The 22,925-nt window shown below is 42.3% G+C and overlaps 1 protein-coding gene across 3 annotated transcripts in view; it reads right to left on the reverse strand.

Annotated features, from left to right (window-relative positions):
• Positions 1-22,925, reverse strand: part of LOC139389745 (major facilitator superfamily domain-containing protein 3-like) — a 43,282-nt gene that overhangs the window by 18,121 nt on the left and 2,236 nt on the right. For all 3 annotated transcript variants that reach the window (XM_071136672.1, XM_071136673.1, XM_071136674.1), the window contains exon 3: positions 1,716-1,863. In XM_071136672.1, the coding sequence (XP_070992773.1) occupies positions 1,716-1,863 (148 nt within the window). The remainder of the gene's footprint in view (positions 1-1,715; positions 1,864-22,925) is intronic.

Here is a 22,925-nt window from a genome sequence, read left to right on the forward strand (position 1 = left end):
AGAAAGCCTTCCCATATGTAGAATGATAGTGAAGACATCACAACGATGAAATAACACATATGGAATAATGTAGTAACCAAAAAATATGTATCTTTAAAATATATCTTATTTTTGAGATTTTTTGCCTTGATGACAGCTTTGCAAACTCTTGGCATTCTCTCAACCAGCTTCACCTGGAATGCTTCTCCAATAGTCTTGAGTTCCCACATATGCTGAGCACTTGTTGGCTGCTTTTCCTTCACTCCGCGATCCAACTCATCCCAAACCATCTCAATTGGGTTGAGGTCGGGTGATTGTGGAGGCAAGGTCATCTGATGCAGCACTCCATCACTCTCTTTCTTGGTCAAATAGCCCTTACACAGCCTGGAGGTGTGTTGAGTCATCGTCCTCTTGAAAAACAAATGATAGTCCCACTAAGAGCAAACCAGATGGGGTGGTGTATCGCTGCAGAATAATGTGGTAGCCATGCTGGTTAAGTGTGCCTTGAATACTAAATAAATCACTGATTTAAATAAATCACTAAATAAATCACTTCACAGTGGGAACCACACATCTGTAACCAAAAATCTTAAATTTGGACTCATCAGAACAAAGGACAGATTTCCACCGGTCTAATGTCCATTTGCTTGTGTTTCTTGGCCTAAGCAAGTCTCTTCTTATTATTGGTGTCCTTTAGTAGTTTCTTTGCAGGAATTTGATCAGAATCCTGGAAAGCTTTGTAGTCTAGTCAGATCTGCTTGTGTGGAATCAGAACCTTAGGTCCTGCGGTATGTGCAGTCTTCTCTGAATAGTTCATGTTGAGATGTGTCTGTTGCTTGAACTCTGTGAAGCATTTATTTGGGCTGCAATTTCTGAGGTGCAGTTAACTCAAGGCAAATGGTTGCTACTTTGAAGAATCTCAAATATATCTTGATTTATTTCATAGTTTTGATGTCTTCACTATTATTCTACAATGTAGATAAAATAAAATAAATAAATAAATAATAAATCCTTGAATGAGTAGGTGTGTCCAAACTTGTGACTGAACTTCAGGCTATTGGGAGAAAAAAAGATGAGGTCAAAGAGAGTTCAACTTACACTGAGTGACATTTTGCAGAGTATATAAAAAAAAAAATCTATGAGTTTTTGATCTATGATCTCTTTAAATAAAAAATAAAAAAAATACAATTTCTATTGACCTAAACAGAAGTTGTTGATTATTGGTGGATGGTTTTGCATTATCAGATGTAGAAGTTACAGGGCCAAGTGTTTCTGTTGGGGTCTCCTTACCTCTCTAAGAAATATTGGAGGCTACACAGCATCTCCCCATGCTACTATCATACCACACATCTCACACTGGGGGGGCCACACACAGAGACAGAGAGAGAAAGAGAGCGAGAGAGAGGGGCTACACAGCTCTGAGGGCTGTGTTCACTTCCATTAAAACACACATACGCAAATGCACGCACGCATACACACATATACACCCCAGTGTGTGAAGTGGAGGTGATGTGATATCTGTGCCACAGAAAGGGATGCTTCTGAGACATGTGAAGCTGAAATAGGCACTGTAGATAACAGACAGATGATTTGAAAGCAGCTGGTGAGTATTTCAAATCAGTTACAAAACAAGTCATGGAAGCATGTGAGTTAGGTAAAGCTGAAATCAGAGTGTTGCCTCTGAACGCTACCTGAACTGGAAATGCTACCAGGGGCGTGTTGCCCCTGAACACTACCTGAACTGGGAGAGCAGCAGGCCGCCGAGGGAGGAGCCACAGATGGAGAAGCCCATGGCGATCACGCCGTTCCAGAACCCCAGCTCGCGTGCTGTCATGTGATTGTCTAACAGGAAAAGAGGGAACATGGTCACCGCTCCCTGCTCACCTATGGGTGGAGAGAAAGAGAGAGAGGGGACACCCGTTAGAGTTAAGGTTAGACAAGCGAGAGGCTTGTCGCAAATCAGTTCATCTGTAATTCTATCTACAACACAGTCCTGTGTCAACTACAATGGATTAGCCATTGTAGGGGGAAAAAAACACACACAAACATCTACAATCCACCATCCTGTGACAGAGCTATTCAAACGATAAGAGGAAGACAATGGTGTATTCCTTCCATGTGAACGTAAGACAACTCCAATGTTCTTGAACACGGTGACAGTGCACAAAGTAGTTAACCTGCATAATAGACTGACTGGACATAGTCATATAGTTATAGTAGTGCTAATGTCTTTTCTAAATGAAACAGCACACACTATTCCTAGATAGTGTCAATAATAGATGTTTAACAGGAAAAATAATATCCTCTGCCATTTTTCTAAAGGGGGGGGGGGGGACAGAAAAACGCAAAACTTCCTCACACAACACAAGTCTCAGTCACAAGGGCTCTCGGTTGAAATAAAAGTTTTGCCAGGCAGACAATTGTCTTTCTGTCGCTGTGTGGCGTCAAAGACGGGATAATGTACTGCCGAGCGACAGCGTAAAATATTCAGCAACACCGCCATTATTAATGGAGAGTGACTTCACAGAGACAGGAAGACTGAGCGCTGAGTGACAGCTCAGAGACTACTGTCAAAGAGACGACACACACAGCCACAACTTGGCCAGGAGAAAAACAAAAATAGACGGAGAGAGAGAGAGAGAAAGCCCTTCACATGACATGGAGAAGGAAATCAAAGAGCTCAGAGAAGCTGCTGAAAACCTCCCGGCGCGCGGGAACGCTGCGACGACGCACGCGTAAACGTTCTGACAATGCTGTGTGACAGCCCAGCTAAATGTGTGTCAGGAGAATGAGTGGGATAAACAGAGGTTGCGATGATGACATATTCATCACATTCAGCATCTACATCTCCTGTGTCTGTCTCTACGAGGCAGATCTAAGTTCAACAGCTATTCATCTACATCTCCTGTGTGTCTCTACGAGGCAGATCTAAGATCAACAGCTATTCATCTACATCTCCTTTGTGTCTCTACGAGGCAGATCTAACATCAACAGCTATTCATCTACATCTCCTGTGTCTGTCTCTACGAGGCAGGTCTAACATCAACAGCTATTCATCTACATCTCCTGTGTGTCTCTACGAGGCAGGTCTAACATCAACAGCTATTCATCTACATCTCCTGTGTGTCTCTACGAGGCAGATCTAAGATCAACAGCTATTCATCTACAGTGCCTTGCGAAAGTATTCGGCCCCCTTGAACTTTGCAACCTTTTGCCACATTTCAGGCTTTAAACATAAAGATATTAAACTGTATTTTTTTGTGAAGAATCAACAACAAGTGGGACACAATCATGAAGTGGAACGACATTTATTGGATATTTCAAACTTTTTTAACAAATCAAAAACTGAAAAATTGGGCGTGCAAAATTATTCAGCCCCTTTACTTTCAGTGCAGCAAACTCTCTCCAGAAGTTCAGTGAGGATCTCTGAATGATCCAATGTTGACCTAAATGACTAATGATGATAAATACAATCCACCTGTGTGTAATCAAGTCTCCGTATAAATGCACCTGCACTGTGATAGTCTCAGAGGTCCGTTAAAAGCGCAGAGAGCATCATAAAGAACAAGGAACACACCAGGCAGGTCCGAGATATTGTTGTGAAGAAGTTTAAAGCCGGATTTGGATACAAAAAGATTTCCCAAGCTTTAAACATCCCAAGGAGCACTGTGCAAGCGATAATATTGAAATGGAAGGAGTATCAGACCACTGCAAATCTACCAAGACCTGGCCGTCCCTCTAAACTTTCAGCTCATACAAGGAGAAGACTGATCAGAGATGCAGCCAAGAGGCCCATGATCACTCTGGATGAACTGCAGAGATCTACAGCTGAGGTGGGAGACTCTGTCCATAGGACAACAATCAGTCGTATATTGCACAAATCTGGCCTTTATGGAAGAGTGGCAAGAAGAAAGCCATTTCTTAAAGATATCCATAAAAAGTGTAGTAGTTTGCCACAAGCCACCTGGGAGACACACCAAACATGAGGAAGAAGGTGCTCTGGTCAGATGAAACCAAAATTGAACTTTTTGACAACAATGCAAAACGTTATGTTTGGCGTATAAGCAACACAGCTGAACACACCATCCCCACTGTCAAACATGGTGGTGGCAGCATCATGGTTTGGGCCTGCTTTTCTTCAGCAGGGACAGGGAAGATGGTTAAAATTGATGGGAAGATGGATGGAGCCAAATACAGGACCATTCTGGAAGAAAACCTGATGGAGTCTGCAAAAGACCTGAGACTGGGACGGAGATTTGTCTTCCAACAAGACAATGATCCAAAACATAAAGCAAAATCTACAATGGAATGGTTCAAAAATAAACATATCCAGGTGTTAGAATGGCCAAGTCAAAGTTCTGACCTGAATCCAATCGAGAATCTGTGGAAAGAACTGAAAACTGCTGTTCACAAATGCTCTCCATCCAACCTCACTGAGCTCGAGCTGTTTTGCAAGGAGGAATGGGAAAAAATTTCAGTCTCTCGATGTGCAAAACTGATAGAGACATACCCCAAGCGACTTACAGCTGTAATCGCAGCAAAAGGTGGCGCTACAAAGTATTAACTTAAGGGGGCTGAATAATTTTGCACGCAAAATTTTTCAGTTTTTGATTTGTTAAAAAAGTTTGAAATATCCAATAAATGTCGTTCCACTTCATGATTGTGTCCCACTTGTTGTTGGTTCTTCACAAAAAAATACAGTTTAATATCTTTATGTTTGAAGCCTGAAATGTGGCAAAAGGTCGCAAAGTTCAAGGGGGCCGAATACTTTCGCAAGGCACTGTACATCTCCTGTGTGTCTCTACGAGGCAGATCTAACATCAACAGCTATTCATCTACATCTCCTATGTCTGTCTCTACGAGGCAGATCTAACATCAACAGCTATTCATCTACATCTCCTGTGTCTGTCTCTACGAGGCAGGTCTAACATCAACAGCTATTCATCTACATCTCCTGTGTCTGTCTCTACGAGGCAGATCTAACATCAACAGCTGTTCATCTACATCTCCTGTGTCTGTCTCTACGAGGCAGGTCTAACATCAACAGCTATTCATCTACATCTCCTGTGTCTGTCTCTACGAGGCAGATCTAACAACAACAGCTATTCATCTACATCTCCTGTGTCTGTCTCTACGAGGCAGGTCTAACATCAACAGCTATTCATCTACATCTCCTGTGTCTGTCTCTACGAGGCAGATCTAACATCAACAGCTATTCATCTACATCTCCTATGTCTGTCTCTACGAGGCAGATCTAACATCAACAGCTATTCATCTACATCTCCTGTGTCTGTCTCTACGAGGCAGGTCTAACAACAACAGCTATTCATCTACATCTCCTGTGTCTGTCTCTACGAGGCAGATCTAACATCAACAGCTATTCATCTACATCTCCTGTGTCTGTCTCTACGAGGCAGGTCTAACATCAACAGCTATTCATCTACATCTCCTGTGTCTGTCTCTACGAGGCAGATCTAACATCAACAGCTATTCATCTACATCTCCTGTGTCTGTCTCTACGAGGCAGGTCTAACAACAACAGCTATTCATCTACATCTCCTGTGTCTGTCTCTACGAGGCAGGTCTAACATCAACAGCTATTCATCTACATCTCCTGTGTCTGTCTCTACGAGGCAGGTCTAACAACAACAGCTATTCATCTACATCTCCTGTGTGTCTCTACGAGGCAGATCTAACATCAACAGCTATTCATCTACATCTCCTGTGTCTGTCTCTACGAGGCAGGTCTAACAACAACAGCTATTCATCTACATCTCCTGTGTGTCTCTACGAGGCAGATCTAACATCAACAGCTATTCATCTACATCTCCTGTGTGTGTCTCTACGATGCAGGTCTAACATCAACAGCTATTCATCTACATCTCCTGTGTGTGTCTCTACGATGCAGCTCTAACAACAACAGCTATTCACCTCCAACTTTACGCAGACGACACCATTCTGTATACTTCTGGCCCTTCCTTGGACACTGTGCTATCTAACCACCAAACAAGCTTCAATGCCATACAACACTCCTTCCTTGGCCTCCAACTGCTCTTAAACGCAAGTAAAACCAAATGCATGCTTTTCAACCGTTCGCTGCCTGCACCCGCACGCCCGACTAGCATCACCACCCTGGATGGTGCCGACCTAGAATATGTGGACATCTATAAGTACCTAGGTGTCTGGCTAGACTGTAAACTCTTCTTCCAGACTCATATCAAACATCTCCAATCTAAAATCAAATCTAGAGTCGGCTTTCTATTACGCAACAAAGCCTCCTTCACTAATGCCGCCAAACTTACCCTAGTAAAACTGACTATCCTACCGATCCTCGACTTCGGCGATGTCATCTACAAAATAGCTTCCAATACTCTACTCAGCAAACTGGATGCAGTTTATCACAGTGCCATCCGTTTTGTTACTAAAGCACCTTATGCCACCCACCACTGATGACCTGTATGCTCTAGTCGGCTGGTCCTCGCTACATATTCGTCGCCAGACCCACTGGCTACAGGTCATCTACAAGTCCATGCTAGGTAAAGCTCCGCCTTATCTCAGTTCACTGGTCACGATGGCAACACCCACCCGTAGCACACGCTCCAGCAAGTGTATCTCACTGACCATCCCTAAAGTCAACACCTCATTTGGCCGCCTTTCCTGCCAGTTCTCTGCTGCCTGTGACTGGAACGAATTGCAAAAATCGCTGAAGTTGGAGACTTTTATCTCCCTCGCCAACTTTAAACATCTGCTATCTGAGCAGCTAACCGATCGCTGCAGCTGTACATAGTCCATCGGTAAATAGCCCACCCAATTTACCTACCTCATCCCCATACTGTTTTTATTTATTTGCTTTTCTGCTCTTTTGCACACCAATATCTCTACCTGCACATGACCATCTGATCATTTATCACTCCAGTGTTAATTTGCTAAATTGTAATTATTCGCCTACCTCCTCATGCCTTTTGCACACAATGTATATAGACTCTTTTTTCTTTTTCTACTGTGTTATTGACTTGTTTATTGTTTAGTCCATGTGTAACTGTGTTGTTGTCTGTTCACACTGCTATGTTTTATCTTGGCCAGGTCGCAGTAAATGAGAACTTGTTCTCAACTAGCCTACCTGGTTAAATAAAGGTGAAATAAATAAATACAATTTTAAAAAATCTACATCTCCTATGTCTGTCTCTACGAGGCAGCTCTAACATCAACAGCTATTCATCTACATCTCCCATGTCTGTCTCTACGAGGCAGATCTAACATCAACAGCTATTCATCTACATCTCCTGTGTCTGTCTCTACGAGGCAGGTCTAACAACAACAGCTATTCATCTACATCTCCTGTGTCTGTCTCTACGAGGCAGATCTAACATCAACAGCTATTCATCTACATCTCCTGTGTCTGTCTCTACGAGGCAGGTCTAACAACAACAGCTATTCATCTACATCTCCTGTGTCTGTCTCTACGAGGCAGGTCTAACATCAACAGCTATTCATCTACATCTCCTGTGTCTGTCTCTACGAGGCAGATCTAACATCAACAGCTATTCATCTACATCTCCTGTGTCTGTCTCTACGAGGCAGGTCTAACAACAACAGCTATTCATCTACATCTCCTGTGTCTGTCTCTACGAGGCAGGTCTAACAACAACAGCTATTCATCTACATCTCCTGTGTCTGTCTCTACGAGGCAGGTCTAACATCAACAGCTATTCATCTACATCTCCTGTGTCTGTCTCTACGAGGCAGGTCTAACATCAACAGCTATTCATCTACTCTACTACTCACCATCATTAGTTTAAACCTGGGAAACATTTTAACATCCAACGGTGTAGGTAGTTTGACCATTTGTTATTACGGCTTTACATAAATGGGCAGTCTGATTTCCTCATCCATTTTTTGACTTGTAAATGATTGATATACACCCATTGACTCCTGAAGAATATAACTGATAACTCATGGGCTTAGTTCAATTGTCGTACCCCATCAGATCCCAAAATATAAGCTTGATTGACTTCTTTGTTTGTAGGCAATGTAGGTCTTCAACACTGTTTAGCCTCAAAAATATGGTTATAATTATAAATGTGGAGCTCATGGATGGTCAGTCCTTGTAATTCTATACATTTGAGAGTGACTACATTTCTCCGAACCCCATCGCTCAGCTATTTAACAAAACAGGGTGAACGCTTTACTGTTAATGGAACTGCAGATTGCCCTTAAAGAGCCTGCAGGTATAATGGTTTAAAACACATTATAAGCCTTTATAATGTCTAATAAACCACAGACTACTGTTGCAGTTCATACTTCCTACACCCATGTCTTGATTCTTTACCGGTGGTTCGGTCTTCACAGTGTTCAGTGCTGAAAATCCATGCAGACAAACACAACAAGGCTGATTATTCATTTATATAAATACTCTCAAAGCAACAATTGTCATTTTCAGAGGATATTTCGTTAGGCATCCACAAAGAAGAAACTAGTTGAGAGGGGGAGAAACAGATAGACAGAGAGAGAGAGAGAGAGAGAGAAAGGGGGTAAGGAAGAAACATGGAAAAACAGAGAGAAGGGGTAAGGGGGTAAGGGAGAAAGATGGACAAACAGAGAGAAGGGGTAAGGGGGGGGGGGGGGGAAGAGAGATAGAGTGAGAAAGGGGGTAAGGAAGAAACATGGAAAAACAGAGAGAAGGGGTAAGGGGGTAAGGGAGAAAGATGGACAAACAGAGAGAAGGGGTAAGGGGGGGGGGGGGAAGAGAGAGAGAGAGAGAGAGAGAGAGAGAGAGAGAGAGAGAGAGAGAGAGAGAGAGAGAGAGAGAGAGAGAGAGAGAGAGAGAGAGAGAGGGGGTAAGGGAGAAAGGGGGTAAGGGAGAGAGGGAGAGAGAGAGAAAGGGGGTAAGGGAGAGAGAGAGAAAGGGGGTAAGGGAGAAAGGGGGTAAGGGAGAAAGGGAGAAAGGGGGTAAGGGAGAAAGGGGGTAAGGGAGAAACATGGACAAACAGAGAGAAGGGGTAAGGGAGAGAAACAGACATGGTTTGAGAAAGGAAAGGGAGACAAAGAGCGAGAGATTCAAGCGAGAGAGGGTGAGGAATTTGGTGCAGGGGGGCGGGCAGAGGAGGGCTGACAGGTTGCTGATGGAAAATGAGAGGTGTTTGTGTGTGTACGAGCGAGCGAGAGAGAGAGAGAGGAGAGGAAACTGAGCTGCACCTAACCTCCTGCCCAATGTATAACCATATTAGAGAAACATATTTCCCTCAGATTACACAGATCCACAAAGAATTCGAAAACAAATCCAATTTTGATAAACTCCCATATCTACTGGGTGAAATTCCAGTGTGCCATCACAGCAGCAAGATTTGTGACCTGTTGTCACAAGAAAAGAGCAACCAGTAAAGAACAAACACCATTGTAAATACAACCCATATTTATGTTTATTTATTTTCCCTTGTTTACTTGAACCATTTGTACATTGTTACAACACACATTATATATATATATATATATATATGACATTTGTAATGTATTTATTGTTTTGAAACTTCTGTATGTGTAATGTTTACTGTTCATTTTTATTGTTTATTTCACTTTTGTATATTATCTTCCTCACTTGCTTTGCCAATGTTAACACGTTTCCCATGCCAATAAAGCCCCTTGAATTGAATTGAGAGAAGAGGAGGGGGATCAGCATGAGAGGGGAGGGGGGGTTGAAGGGTCAATGAGGACACAGAAGGATCACAGAGTGGTCACATGAAGCTCAGACAGAAGAGGCCAGGATCAGAGGGGATCACAGACACTTGGGAGAAAACAACAAGCCACAACCCACCCTGGGGACACGATACAGAGAGAACCAGTAAAACACTAAATCTACAGTACATAAACCATCCATAGGGAATAGAGACCCCACACACTCACATGACCAGCCCTACGGACACACTAACAGCTATCCCTACAGGTGTGCAGGGTGTCACAGAGTTTGTTGACCCCCTAAAGGACTAGGGTGAAGCATGGGAAAAATACTGTGTGTGTGGCTATTGACCAAGGGTAAAAGCAAGGCAAATTGAACCCCAAACCCCAGATGGGTCACTTTGCAACATTGCTGTTATGTTACCAACTACATTTTACTCCCATAACCACATGAACTATAACCAAATGTTCCCTCTCATTTTCTTCAGCACGGGGGCAAATTTCAGGTCTGCTGAAAGCAAACTTGAACTTCATGAAAATGTTGTGCCACTTCCGGTGGGCATTTACTGTGAACACAGAGGCTGTACCCACTTTAAGTTATACATTTTAACAGTGGCCAAGTAGGCTATTTTATCATAATGTAGGCCGACCAGAGAGGTCAACCATCAAAAACAATGGAGAAAATGCATCCTATAACATTTTAACCTGGAAATAGCTGTTCTATCATTCAGCCTACAGTAGCAGCCAATGTGTTGTTCAATGTAGGCCTACAATCTACTTAGGGCTTGACAATTGCCAGGTCGCAGTTGTAAATGAGAACTTGTTCTCAACTAGCCTATAACTAGCCTGGTTAAATAAAGGTAAAATATATATATATATTTTTAAATAACCTGTTTATCCACTTGTGTTTCAGACAAGGTGACTGGAAATGTGTTTGGTGCAAGACACCACTTTACAAAGTAAAATGCATTATTATTCCCATACCATTATTACAGAGAATCAGACAAATGACGCAACGCTCTGCCTATTGGCTACTTAGCTTTTTCAAGATGTCTCAAAATACAACATTGCCCCTTTAAGAAACCAAAAAAATCTATTTCCGACTTGCTTTTCAACAACGACTAGAAATGCACAAATTTTGTGCTCTTGTTAGAAGCAACCACTCCCTCGTTATTGACTAGAAATTGGCTATAAGTGAGCTAATAACTCACGAACTAGCAAAGAATATGAATAAATGTGCACGTGCCTACATGCATCTCTCACTTTGATCTCAGTTAGCCTAGTGGTTAGAGCGTTGGACTTGTAACCGAAAGATTGCAAGATTGAATCCATGAGCTGACAAGGTACAAATCTGTAATTCTGTCCCTGAACAAGGCACTGTTCCTAGGCCTTCATTGAAAATAAGAATTTGTTCTTAACTGACTTGCCTAGTTAAATATAAGGTAAAAAAACAAAAAAAACAAGCACATCTACTCTCAACCCCTCATACTGTAGCCTAAACACAGTCCAGTTCAAAGTGAATGGCACAGATACAGTGGGGCAAAAAAGTATTTAGTCAGCCACCAATTGTGCAAGTTCTCCACTTAAAAAGATGAGAGAGGCCTGTAATTTTCATCATATGTACACTTCAACTATGACAGACAAAATGAGGAAAAAAAATCCAGAAAATCACATTGTAGGATTTTTTATGAATTTATTTGCAAATTATGGTGGAAAATAAGTATTTGGTCAATAACAAAAGTTTCTCAATACTTTGTTATATACCCTTTGTTGGCAATGACAGAGGTCAAACGTTTTCTGTAAGTCTTCACAAGGTTGCTGGTATTTTGGCCCATTCCTCCATGCAGATCTCCTCTAGAGCAGTGATGTTTTGGGGCTGTTGCTGGGCAACACGGACTTTCAACTTTCTCCAAAGATTTTCTATGGGGTTGAGATCTGGAGACTGACTAGGCCACTCCAGGACCTTGAAATGCTTCTTAGGAAGCCACTCCTTCGTTGCCCGTGTGGTGTGTTTGGGATCATTGTCATGCTGAATGACCCAGCCACGTTTCATGTTAAATGTCCTTGCTGATGGAAGGAGGTTTTCACTCAAAATCTCACGATACATAGCCCCATTCATTTTTTCCTTTACACGGATCAGTCGTCCTGGTCCCTTTGCAGAAAAACAGCCCCAAAGCATGATGTTTCCACCCCCATGCTTCACAGTAGGTATGGTGTTCTTTGGATGCAACTCAGCATTCTTTGTCCTCCAAACACGACGAGTTGAGTTTTTACCAAAAAGTTATATTTTGGTTTCATCTGACCATATGACATTCTCCCAATCTTCTTCTGGATCATCCAAATGCTCTCTAGCAAACTTCAGACTGCAGATTCAGTCTTCCCAGCCTGGTGCAGGTCTACAATTTTGTTTCTGGTGTCCTTTGACAGCTCTTTGGTCTTGGCCATAGTGGAGTTTGTAGTGTGACAGGTTGTGGACAGGTGTCTTTTGTACTGATAACAAGTTCAAACAGGTGCCATTAATACAGGTAACGAGTGGAGGACAGAGGAGCCTCTTAAAGAAGAAGTTACAGGTCTGTGAGAGCCAGAAATCTTGCTTGTAGGTGACCAAATACTTATTTTCCACCATAATTTGCAAATAAATTCATTAAAAATCCTACAATGTGATTTTCTGGATTTTTTTTCTCATTTTGTCTGTCATAGTTGAAGTGTACCTATGATGAGAATTACAGGCCTCTCATCTTTTTAAGTGGGAAAACTTGCACAATCGGTGGCTGACTAAATACTTTTTTGCCCCACTGTTTATAGTGCATTCGGAATGTATTCAGACTTTTCACTTTTCCCATATTTTGTTATGTTACAGCCTTATTCTAAAATTGATTACATTGTTTCCCGCCCCCCCTCATCAATCTACACACAATACCCCATAATGACAAAGAAAAAACAGGTTTTTAGCATTTTTGAAAATGTATTAAATACAATTTTTTAATTATCACATTTACATAAGTATTCAGACCCTTGACTCAGTACTTTATTGAAGCACATTTGGCAGTGATTAAAGCTTCAGGTCTTCTTGGGTATGACGCTACAAGCCTGGCACACCTGTATTTGGGGAGTTTCTCCCATTCTTCTCTGCAGATCCTCTCAAGCGCTGTCAGGTTGGATGGGGATTGTTGCTGCACAGCTATTTTCAGATTGGATTCAAGTCCGGGCTCTGGCTGGGCCACTCAAGGACATTCAGAAACTTGTCCCGAAGTCACTCCTGCGTTGTTTTGGCTGTGTGCTTATGGTCGTTGTCCTGTTGAAAGTTGAACCTTCGCCCCAGTGTGAGGTCCTGAGCGCTCTGGAGCAGGTTTTCATCAAAGATCTCTCTGTACTTTGCTCCATTCATCTTTCCCTCAATCCTGACTAGTCTCCCAGTCCCTGCCACTGAAAAACATCCCCACAGCATGATGCTGCCACCACCATGCTTCACCGTAGACATGGTGTCAGGTTTCCTCCAGATGTGACGCTTGGCATTCAGGCCAAAGAGTTCAATCCTGACCAGAAAATATTTTTCTCATGGTCGGAGTACTTTAGGTGGAGTTTGGCAAACTCCAAGTGGGCTGTCATGTGTATTTTACTGAGGAGTGGCTTCCGTCGGGCCACTCTACAATTAAAGGCCTGATTGGTGGAGTGCTGCAGAAATGGTTGTCCTTCTGGAAGGTTCTCCCATCTCCACAGAGGAACTCTGGAGCTCTGTCAAAGTGACCAACAGGTTGTCACCTCCCTGACCAGGCCCTTCTCCCCTGATTCCTCAGTTTGGCCGGGTGGCCAGCTCTAGGAATAGTCTTGGTGGTTCCAAACTTCTTCCCTTTAAGAATGAGGAGGGCACTGTGTTCTTGGGGACCTTCAATACTGCAGAAATATTTTGGTATAATTCCCCAGATCTTTGCCTCGACCCAATCCTGTCTCGGAGCTCCATGAACAATTCCGTCGATCCCCATGGCTTGGTTTTTACTCTGACATGCATTGTCAACTGTGGGACTTTATATAGACAGGTGTGTGCCCTTCCAAATCATGTCCAATCAATTGAATTTACCACAGGTGAACTCCAATCAAGTTGTAGAAACATCTCAAGGATGATCAAAGGAAACAGGATGCACTAAATTTCGAGTCTCACAGCAAAGGGTCTGAATACTTATGCAAATAAGGTATTGGTTTTTAATACATTTGCAAAAATGTCTAAAAACCTGTTTTCGCTTTGTCAAATATAAAAAACATCAATTTTAGAATAAGGCTGCACGCAACAAAATGTGGAAAAAGGGAAGGGGTCTGAATACTTTCCAAATGCACTGTATATATGGCAATGGCTATTTGCATATAGGCTTACTTGAGCTCTGATTGGTTATGGCGCACAGGTCTGTGTAGAGTACGGGTCTGAGTCATGCCTGTCGATGCAATAGAACCCTACTCCAATGTCAAATTGGGTATCAAATGAAAGCTAAGAGACTATATTTTTGAGAAACGAAGGCATATAGTATATACATTTTTCAACCATTTTCATTCCCCAAAATTAGGAATAAGCAACGGCTTTGATTTATGGTCAAACAGATGGAAAAGGGGTCTTGGACAACATCTACCAGAAAAAGTCATAAAGGGTATTATAAATACATAATAATGTTTAGAACCCCTGCCAACTAATATCAACACTTAGATTTAGTTTTGTAGAAATTATTTGCTTTTGGTAAGTTTAGTTAACATTGCCATGTGCCTTGTAATTCTGTTTAAAAGACGTTTTTCCTATTTCTCTCCCTCATGAGGAGGAAGCATAATGAAAGTTCACAGAAGTAAAAAGGTAAACCTACCAATGAGTTGTGTTTTTACTGATAACAAGTTTGTTTATGAAGTGATTCAAAAGTAATAATTCTTAATAAAAAACAAACCAGTAACGGAATTACTGCAATTGAATTGGCTACAATGGGACAGAGTAGTCACAAACCACAGTTGGGTCACCTGCTACAGTCCTCCCTTCCACTGGCATACTGCTATGTTCAGCTCATTACCGGTTTCTTTTCGCTTTTTGTCATCTGGTGGTCAAAGCATGTCACCTCTCCCGGCTCTTACTGATACCATGACACCTACCACCCATCCTCTTTCCATTTCTTGTAACAAGCATCCTCACCCACTGAGTAGCGACTGACACGGACGGCCATGGACGTTGAAAAGTAGTTGACATTTGGTCAGTCCACCCTGGGGGACCAAATCTGAACCAATCATAGACGTCTATGGTTTCACAAGTTTGGACAGCACAGTAATGTACAGTATTATACAACGGGTGGTTCTAATCCTGAATGCCGATGGGTAAAAACCGCATTCCAGCCGGTGTATATTCCACAAGTTAATACCAGCTAAATCGATGACATTAAAAAGCCTATTTACTCGGTTTCATCTGACTGCGCAATCCATTGTCTCATCAGGCCAGCCAGGCACTTTATAAAATTGGTCTCCACTATAAAAAGCATCTAGACATGATCTCATTTCTTTTAGACTAACATTTGGTTTTCAACAGTGGAGATTTGTATAAACGTTGCTGTCGGTCTGTCCGACGTTTGCAACATGGTTTCAAAATTCTAGATGGATCTCCAGGTGTCCCATAGTAATGAACGTTTCGGGAGTCGGGACGAGACAGGCAGGCAGGCAGCTTTTCTCAGCCAGTCGAAATCATGAATCAGCGCAGCTAGTTTGCGGTCTTTCTAGCTTCCGTTTGATGTGATTGTGTTCGTTGTGTTGTTAGCAAGCTCCTCTTAACAAAAGTGTCCTGACGAGTGAGCACATTTTCTATGCCAGAAGAAATCGTGCCTAACTAGCTCATTATAATGGATGTATCCAAATAAATGTCACTAGAACAGCTTAAACATGCAGCTACTGTTGTCATTCTGTCTGCACTGTTTGACGTGACTGTAAGTTAGCCGTAGTTGACTAGATAGCAACCAAGGGATAAGAACATTGCCAGCCAGTGTGGCAATGGAACATTTAGAACAAACGACTGTCCATAGATACAGAACAAAAAGAAAACGACAGGGTCGCGTCTGTGGCAAACGGACAAACGACCAGTAGGCTTAGGAAGCAACCCTAGATGTGTCGGGACTATACCTTGTGGAAGGATGAAATATATGTATTCATACTATCAAATAAACGTTAATTAAAATGTCAAATCATTATTTGAACATGTTGGTAACCCGTTGTATAAAAGTGATAATAGCCTCCAATCCATTGTTTGGAGGAGATATTGGCAAGGTTTGCCGACCCGAGACAACACCATTGCCAATATATCCTCCAAACACCAGCTTCTCGGGCATTATCACTTAAGCAGAGCACAGTCGAGAACAGTACAGTACTGCGGGGGAGGGACCCCTGCAGTAGAGCACAGTAAATAAAAGTACAGTACTGTACAGTAGAGATCACTGTACAGTAAGGCATTGAGTATACAACATAATGTAGGGAAGGGAGTTTGAAATAATTTCACTATTCGAATAGTATCATGAATTTTTGTTGGATATCCGAAACGCATGTAGTTTGAAACGTATGTTTTTAACCTATTACCTACCCTAAGCACTGCTGCGCGAGGGCTAGAGGCTGGAGCTCTATTGCTGCAGCTGCAGTGTGTGAGAGATGGGAGTGAGCAGACGGGGAGAGACGCCAAGGTAACTTGGCTACAGCCGAGACGAGCTAACTTTTAGCAGCCACAATGTTGTTTATCATCCCAGTGCCCGTCTTGACTGGAGTAGCCTAGAGAAGCTAATTGAGGCCACATGCTGCGCTTTCTCTCAAACCCCCTTCATATAAAATAGTCATTTTATTCCATCTTGCATTGCATTAGTGAACTCTCACTCCACTTCCTACACATTGAGCCCATTTGTCCCTTTGATTGGCCAACATAAGCAACAAGCTACACACATCTACTCGTCGGCTACTGATTTTTTTAAATAAAAAAATATGTATATAATTTTTTTTAATGGGGCGCACTGTGCACGTCATAAAAACTACACTGAAAAGTTTTTTTATTAAATCAAATCATTTGAAATGTCATGGTATATCTTTGTGTGTAACAATGTCACATGGATGTTTTAATTTAAACTCGTAAGTATTGGAACACAAACGCCTGTTTGATATTCGACTAACCGTACCCATCCCGTAGTATAATGTACTGTATTGTACTGTAAAGTACACATCTACTTGATTCTACTGTACTGAACTCCACTGTGATGTCCAAACTTGTGAAACACAGACGTACGTCTATGATTGTTTCAGATTTGATCTGGTCCGGACCAACCAAAAGCCAGTGAGTATAATAACAGTCAAATATGCAAAATAAGGATATTGCCGATTTCTACCTTTGTGTACCTATTCAGGATACATCACCATGAAGAGAATGATATTCATAATTATGCATTTCTATAAAGTACAGATCAGAGACCCATGATGTAATTCTGTTACCGGATGTAAATCCACTTCACCTACTGTAGTTCAATAACCAAAACAAAAAACGATCAAATTCGAAGTGTCATAGCTTACACCCCATTCTTCCTACAGGCATTTTTTAAAATCTTAATTCAGAGCAGATGGATAACAGTTTTCTGGAAACGTGGTCGCATAAACGTAGGGAGACATTACCGTAATTCTGTAATCAAACATTGCATCTGGAAAGTTCTTACAGTAAATGTGTTTTTGTGAAATGTGTGTAAATTGTTCAACATAATCTTTGTGCATAGAGTTGTATGGTTTGTTAAACTTTGAAATCAATGGTTTTTGTTTGGCAGCCCTACTAATGTACTGACCAATGATGTACAGTACCAGTCAAGTTTTTTTTATTTTAATTTGACTATTTTCTACATTGTAGAATAATAATGAACACATCAAAACTATGAAATAAACACACATGGAATCTATGTACCTAGAATTTCTAAGCAAACAGCTGGAGGCAGGGCTTTCTCCTAGAGCTCCATTTTTATGGAATGGTCTGCCTACCCATGTGAGAGACGCAGACTCGGTCTCAACCTTTAAGTCTTTACTGAAGACTCATCTCTTCAGTGGGTCATATGATTGAGTGTAGTCTGGCCCAGGAGTGTGAAGGCTCTGAAGCAACAAACTGCCCTTGCTGTCTCTGCCTGGCCAGTTCCCCTCTTTCCACTGGGATTCTCTGCCTCTAACACGATTACAGGGGCTGAGTCACTGGCTTACTGGTGCTCTTCCATGCCGTCCCTAGGAGGGGTGCATCACTTGAGTGGGTTGAGTCACTGACGTGATCTTCCTGTCTGGGTTGGCGCCCCCCCTCTTACAATCTCCACCCGGCACAGCCAGAAGAGGACTGGCCACCCCTCATAGCCTGGTTCCTCTCTCGGTTCCTTCCTAGATTTTGGCCTTTCTAGGGAGTTTTTCCTATACACAGTGCTTCTACACCTGCATTGCTTGCTATATGGGGTTTTAGGCTGGGTTTCTGTACAGCACTTTGAGATAGCAGCTGATGTAAGAAGGGCTATATAAATAAATTTGATTTGATGTAGTAACCAAAAAAAAGTGTTAAACAAATCAAAATATTTTTTATATTTGAGATTCTTCAAAGTAGCCACCCTTTGCCTTGATGAGAGCTTTGCACACTCTTGGCATTCTCTCAACCAGCTTCATGAGGTCGTCACCTAGAATGCATTTCAATTAACAGGTGTGCCTTGTTAAAAGTTAATTTGTGGAATTTCTGTCCTTCTTAATGCGTTTGAGCCAATCAGTTGTGTTGTGACAAGGTAGGAGTGGTATACAGAAGTTAGCCTTCTTTGGTAAAAGTCCATATTATGGCAAGAACAGCTAAAATAAGCAAAGGGAAATGACAGTCCATCATTACTTTAAAACATGAAGGTCAGTCAATGTGGAAAATCTCAAGAACTTTCTTCAGGTGCAGTCGCAAAAACCATCAAGCGCTATTATGAAACTGGCTCTCATGAGGACCGCCACAGGAAAGGAAGACCCAGAGTTACCTCTGCTGCAGAGGATAAGTTCATTAGAGTTAAATGCACCTAAGAAATTGCAGCCCAAATAAATGCTTCACAGAGTTCAAGTAACAAACACATCTCAACATCAACTGTTCAGAGGAGAATGTGTGAATCAGGCCTTCACGGTCTAATTCCTGCAAAGAAACCACTACTAAAGGACACCAATAAGAAGAGACTTGCTTGGGCAAAGAAACACGAGCAATGGACATTAGATCGGTGGAAATCTGTCCTTGATCTGATGAGACCAAATTTGTGATTTTTGGTTCCAACCGCCGTGTCTTTGTGAGACGCAAAGTAGGTGAACAGATTATCTCCACGTGTGGTTCACACAGTGAAGCATGGAGGAGGTGGTGTGGGGGTGCTTTGCTCGTGACACTGTCTGTGATTTATTTAGAATTCAAGCAATATTTAACCAGCATGGCTACCACAGCATTCTGCAGCGATAAGCCATCCCATCTGGTTTGCTCGTAGTGGGACTATCATTTGTTTTTCAACAGGACAATGACCCAACACACCTTCAGGCTGTGTAAGGGCTATTTGACCAAGAAGGAGATTGATGGAGTGCTGCATCAGATGACCTGGCCTCCACAATTGGTTACTACATGATTCCATATGTGTTATTTCATAGTTTTTATGTATTCACTATTATTCTACAATGTTGAAAATAGTAACAATAAAGAAAAACCCTTGAATGAGTAAGTGTGTCCAAACTTTTGACTGGTATTGTCAACAAGATGGGTTGACAAAGCAAGCGAACACTGAGAAGGCAATCCAGGGGAGCAGTGTTATGGACAACCAAACATGGCCACTGGTGGGATTGCTTTACAAATAAAACCTCTTGGGGAACCCCACCCACAGTATTGGAAAAGTAATGTTATACCATCCTAATACTGTCCTCTCTCTTTAGGCCTCTTTGCCTTTATCCACCCCTTTCTATGTATCTCTCTGGGCACCATGTGGTGGTTCTTCATTAATTCATCGCCCCCTCCAGCCTCCCTGCAGTCCTCTTTCTCTCTGGAAATTAAACCCCACACCCTGCACTACTCTCTCCCCCCCACTTACCAACCTAAAACCCTCCTCTCGCCCCCTCATCACGCTCTGCCATCATCTCTCCTGTGTCACACAGGCGATCCTCCTAATCCAACCTACGGCTGTGTATGGCGGGGAGAGGACGGGATGGGGGCAGTCTCATCTAATCCCACCCCCCCATCCCATCCACCCGGTCACTTCCCAGAGGAATCGCCCATGCTGTCTTCTCACAGACACACGCAAAAGACTGATTCCCTGACCTATCAATGTTTTTAATTTGCTGTTTTTGATTTTGTTATACTCTTGTGAATTCTATGGTTTTTACTAGATTACTTGAAGCTTTTCATGTTGTTTGTCTGTAATTTTTGTAATGACTTGGTGCTGCCTATCTTGCCCAGGACGCTCTTGAAAAAGAGATTTTAAATCCCAATGAGCCATTCCTGGTTAAATAAAGAAAATGAAAAAACACACTGTCTCTCACCATCACTCACATCTCCTCATGCCATCCCAGCACCAGTCCTGCCTCCACACTACAACATCCATCCACAGAAAACTCACTGTGTTCATTAAGAGTGTGTGGGAGAGAGGGGTCTGAGAGGTGTGTGTGTGTTGGGGGGGGGGGCATGTAGTTAGACACACGAACACACCCTTGCACATACATAATACCATCTCACGTTCACACGCATTGTCGAGTCTCACTCGAAAGTCGCACACAAACACAAAACAGTCTGACCTTTCAGTCTGAATAGAAGAGCGAACAACTAAACTAATATGATGATTACTAGGGCTGTGACAATACCAATATCACAATATTTTTTCCATGGCAAAAAATGTAAATGTAAAATGTAAAATACGAAGCAGACCAAATTCTTTGAACCTGCGGGATTTAAAATATGTGCTACAGCTTGTAAAATAAATACATGTGACTCTGGATGACAACATGTTTGTTTCCAACATTAGAGCTGTTCTCCTAAAGAAGTTAAATACGCTTCGTGTTTTCTTTCCTTGACACGATACTAATGAGTATTGTGATGATGGTATCATCCTGGGCCTAATGATGACGTTAACGATAATGGCGATGATTGCGATGGAGAAGTTGACAGTGGTGATAACGATGATATGGAACTGATGCTGGTGAACCCTCATATGGATTAGTGTCATGGAGGGGTCCTGTCTAGGGTCTGCCTGGGCACATCTGATTACCATGCCAACCCTACCACACTCTCTCTCTCGCTCGCTCGCTCAAACACACACACACACACACACACACACACACACACACACACACACACACACACACAAGCAAATGTAAAATAGCATGTTTTCCCACCACCCACACAAACACCAGTGTGATGCTGCGTCTTCCATTTCATTTTCCGTGAAAAAAAAAAAATGAGCCACAGACACAAAGACACTCCAGGCCTAATCCTTACATAATCTCCTTCTGTTACCAAACACCAAACTCTGTTTACCATAAATATTTGTATCTTGCAAATATGAACTACAAAACAACTGGTTTAAAAAGGACAACATTCCTAACGTCTCACTAGGTCTAATGTTGATTTGTACATAAATGCTATTCACACAGCTCAAAGTGTCATATTTTCTAAGAACGGGACTTTTTAGTAGGTTCTGGACTCACTACCAAATCCCTGGTTATAACCCCATTCCCTTCATTCATCAACAAGATGAGCAGGGCTCTCTAGTCTATGATATGGAAACAGAGACATCTGGTGGTAAGAAATGAGACCACAACTGAATGGAGAAAAGGCCTCTCTCAAGTCTTCCTTACCTCACAAAAGCGGCTATGGGACTTGCGTAGTGTTCATTTAGGCACCAAACTGTAGAAAACTGACTGAAACAGCGAGGGGATTACTTGGATTGGACCAATGTAAAACGCATAATTGTGTTCACCATTGCAAACCGTCTAAAAATGTGTTATATTGCCTGCCTTAGTAAATACTCCACAGGAAGGGCTTATCAGAGCTTGTCCAATAAGAAATGCTTGTTCTGTTTTCAGTTGCAAAAGGCTTTGCGACATAGTGCACTAATGAATACAACCCGGAAAGTTGTCATGTTCTCTCATAGAACTCAAACAGATACTGCCCGATCAATACACTCCAATCCCCACTTACCTAGAGAATGAGTTGAGAATGTGTTAAGTCATTTAAATGAAAAATGTCATCCTTAAATGGTATGAAACTTTGGCTATACTATTGTCGGTAAAGCTTTTTAAAGTGGAGATAGATTATGACGTGACAGGACTATTCAACATAGATATAGTAAAACAATAAATACAACATATAAAGTGTTGGTCCCATGTTTCATGAGCTGAAATAAAAGATTACAGAAATGTTCCATATGCACAAAAAGTTTCTCTCAAATGCTGTGCACAAATTTGTTTACATCCTTGTTAGTGAGCATATCAAGAAGTGAGCATCCCTGATTAAGCAGCATGATCATTACACAGGTGCACCTTGCGCTGGGGAAAATAAAAAGCCACTGAAATGTTGTCACACAACACAATGTCACAGATGACTCAAGTTGAGGGATTGTGCAATTGGCATGCTGACTGCGGGAATGTTCACTAGAGCTGTTGCCAGAGAATTGAATGTTCACTTCTCTACCATAAGCCGCCTCCAACATTGTTTTAGAGAATTTGGCAGGACGCCCAACCGGCCTCACAACTGCAGACCACGTGTAACCATACCAGCCTAGGACCTCCACATCCGGCTTCTTCATCTGCGGGATCGTCTGAGACCAGCCACCCGGACAGCTGATGAAACTGGGGGTTTGCACAACTGAAGAATTTCTGCACAAACTGTCAGAAACCGTCTCAGGGCAGCTCATATGCATGCTCATCGTCCTCACCAGGGTCTTGACCTGACTGAAGTTCAGCGTCGTACCAGACTTCAGTGGGCAAATGCTCACTTTCGATGGCCACTGGCACCCTGGAGAAGAGTGCTCTTCACGGATGAATCCCGGTTTCAACTGTACCGGGCAGATGGCGTGTGGGCGAGCGGTGTGCAGATATCAACGTGGTGAACAGAGTGCCCCATGGTAGTGGTGGGGTGATGGTATGGGCAGGCTTAAGTTACGGACAACGAATACATTTGCATTTTATCGATGGCAATTTTAATGCACAGAGATACCGTGACCTGATCCTGAGGCTCATTGTCGTGCCATTCATCCACCGTCATCACCTCATGTTTCAACATGATA

The sequence above is a fragment of the Oncorhynchus clarkii genome, chromosome 30 (genome assembly GCF_045791955.1).
Source record: "Oncorhynchus clarkii lewisi isolate Uvic-CL-2024 chromosome 30, UVic_Ocla_1.0, whole genome shotgun sequence".
NCBI lineage: Eukaryota > Metazoa > Chordata > Actinopteri > Salmoniformes > Salmonidae > Oncorhynchus > Oncorhynchus clarkii.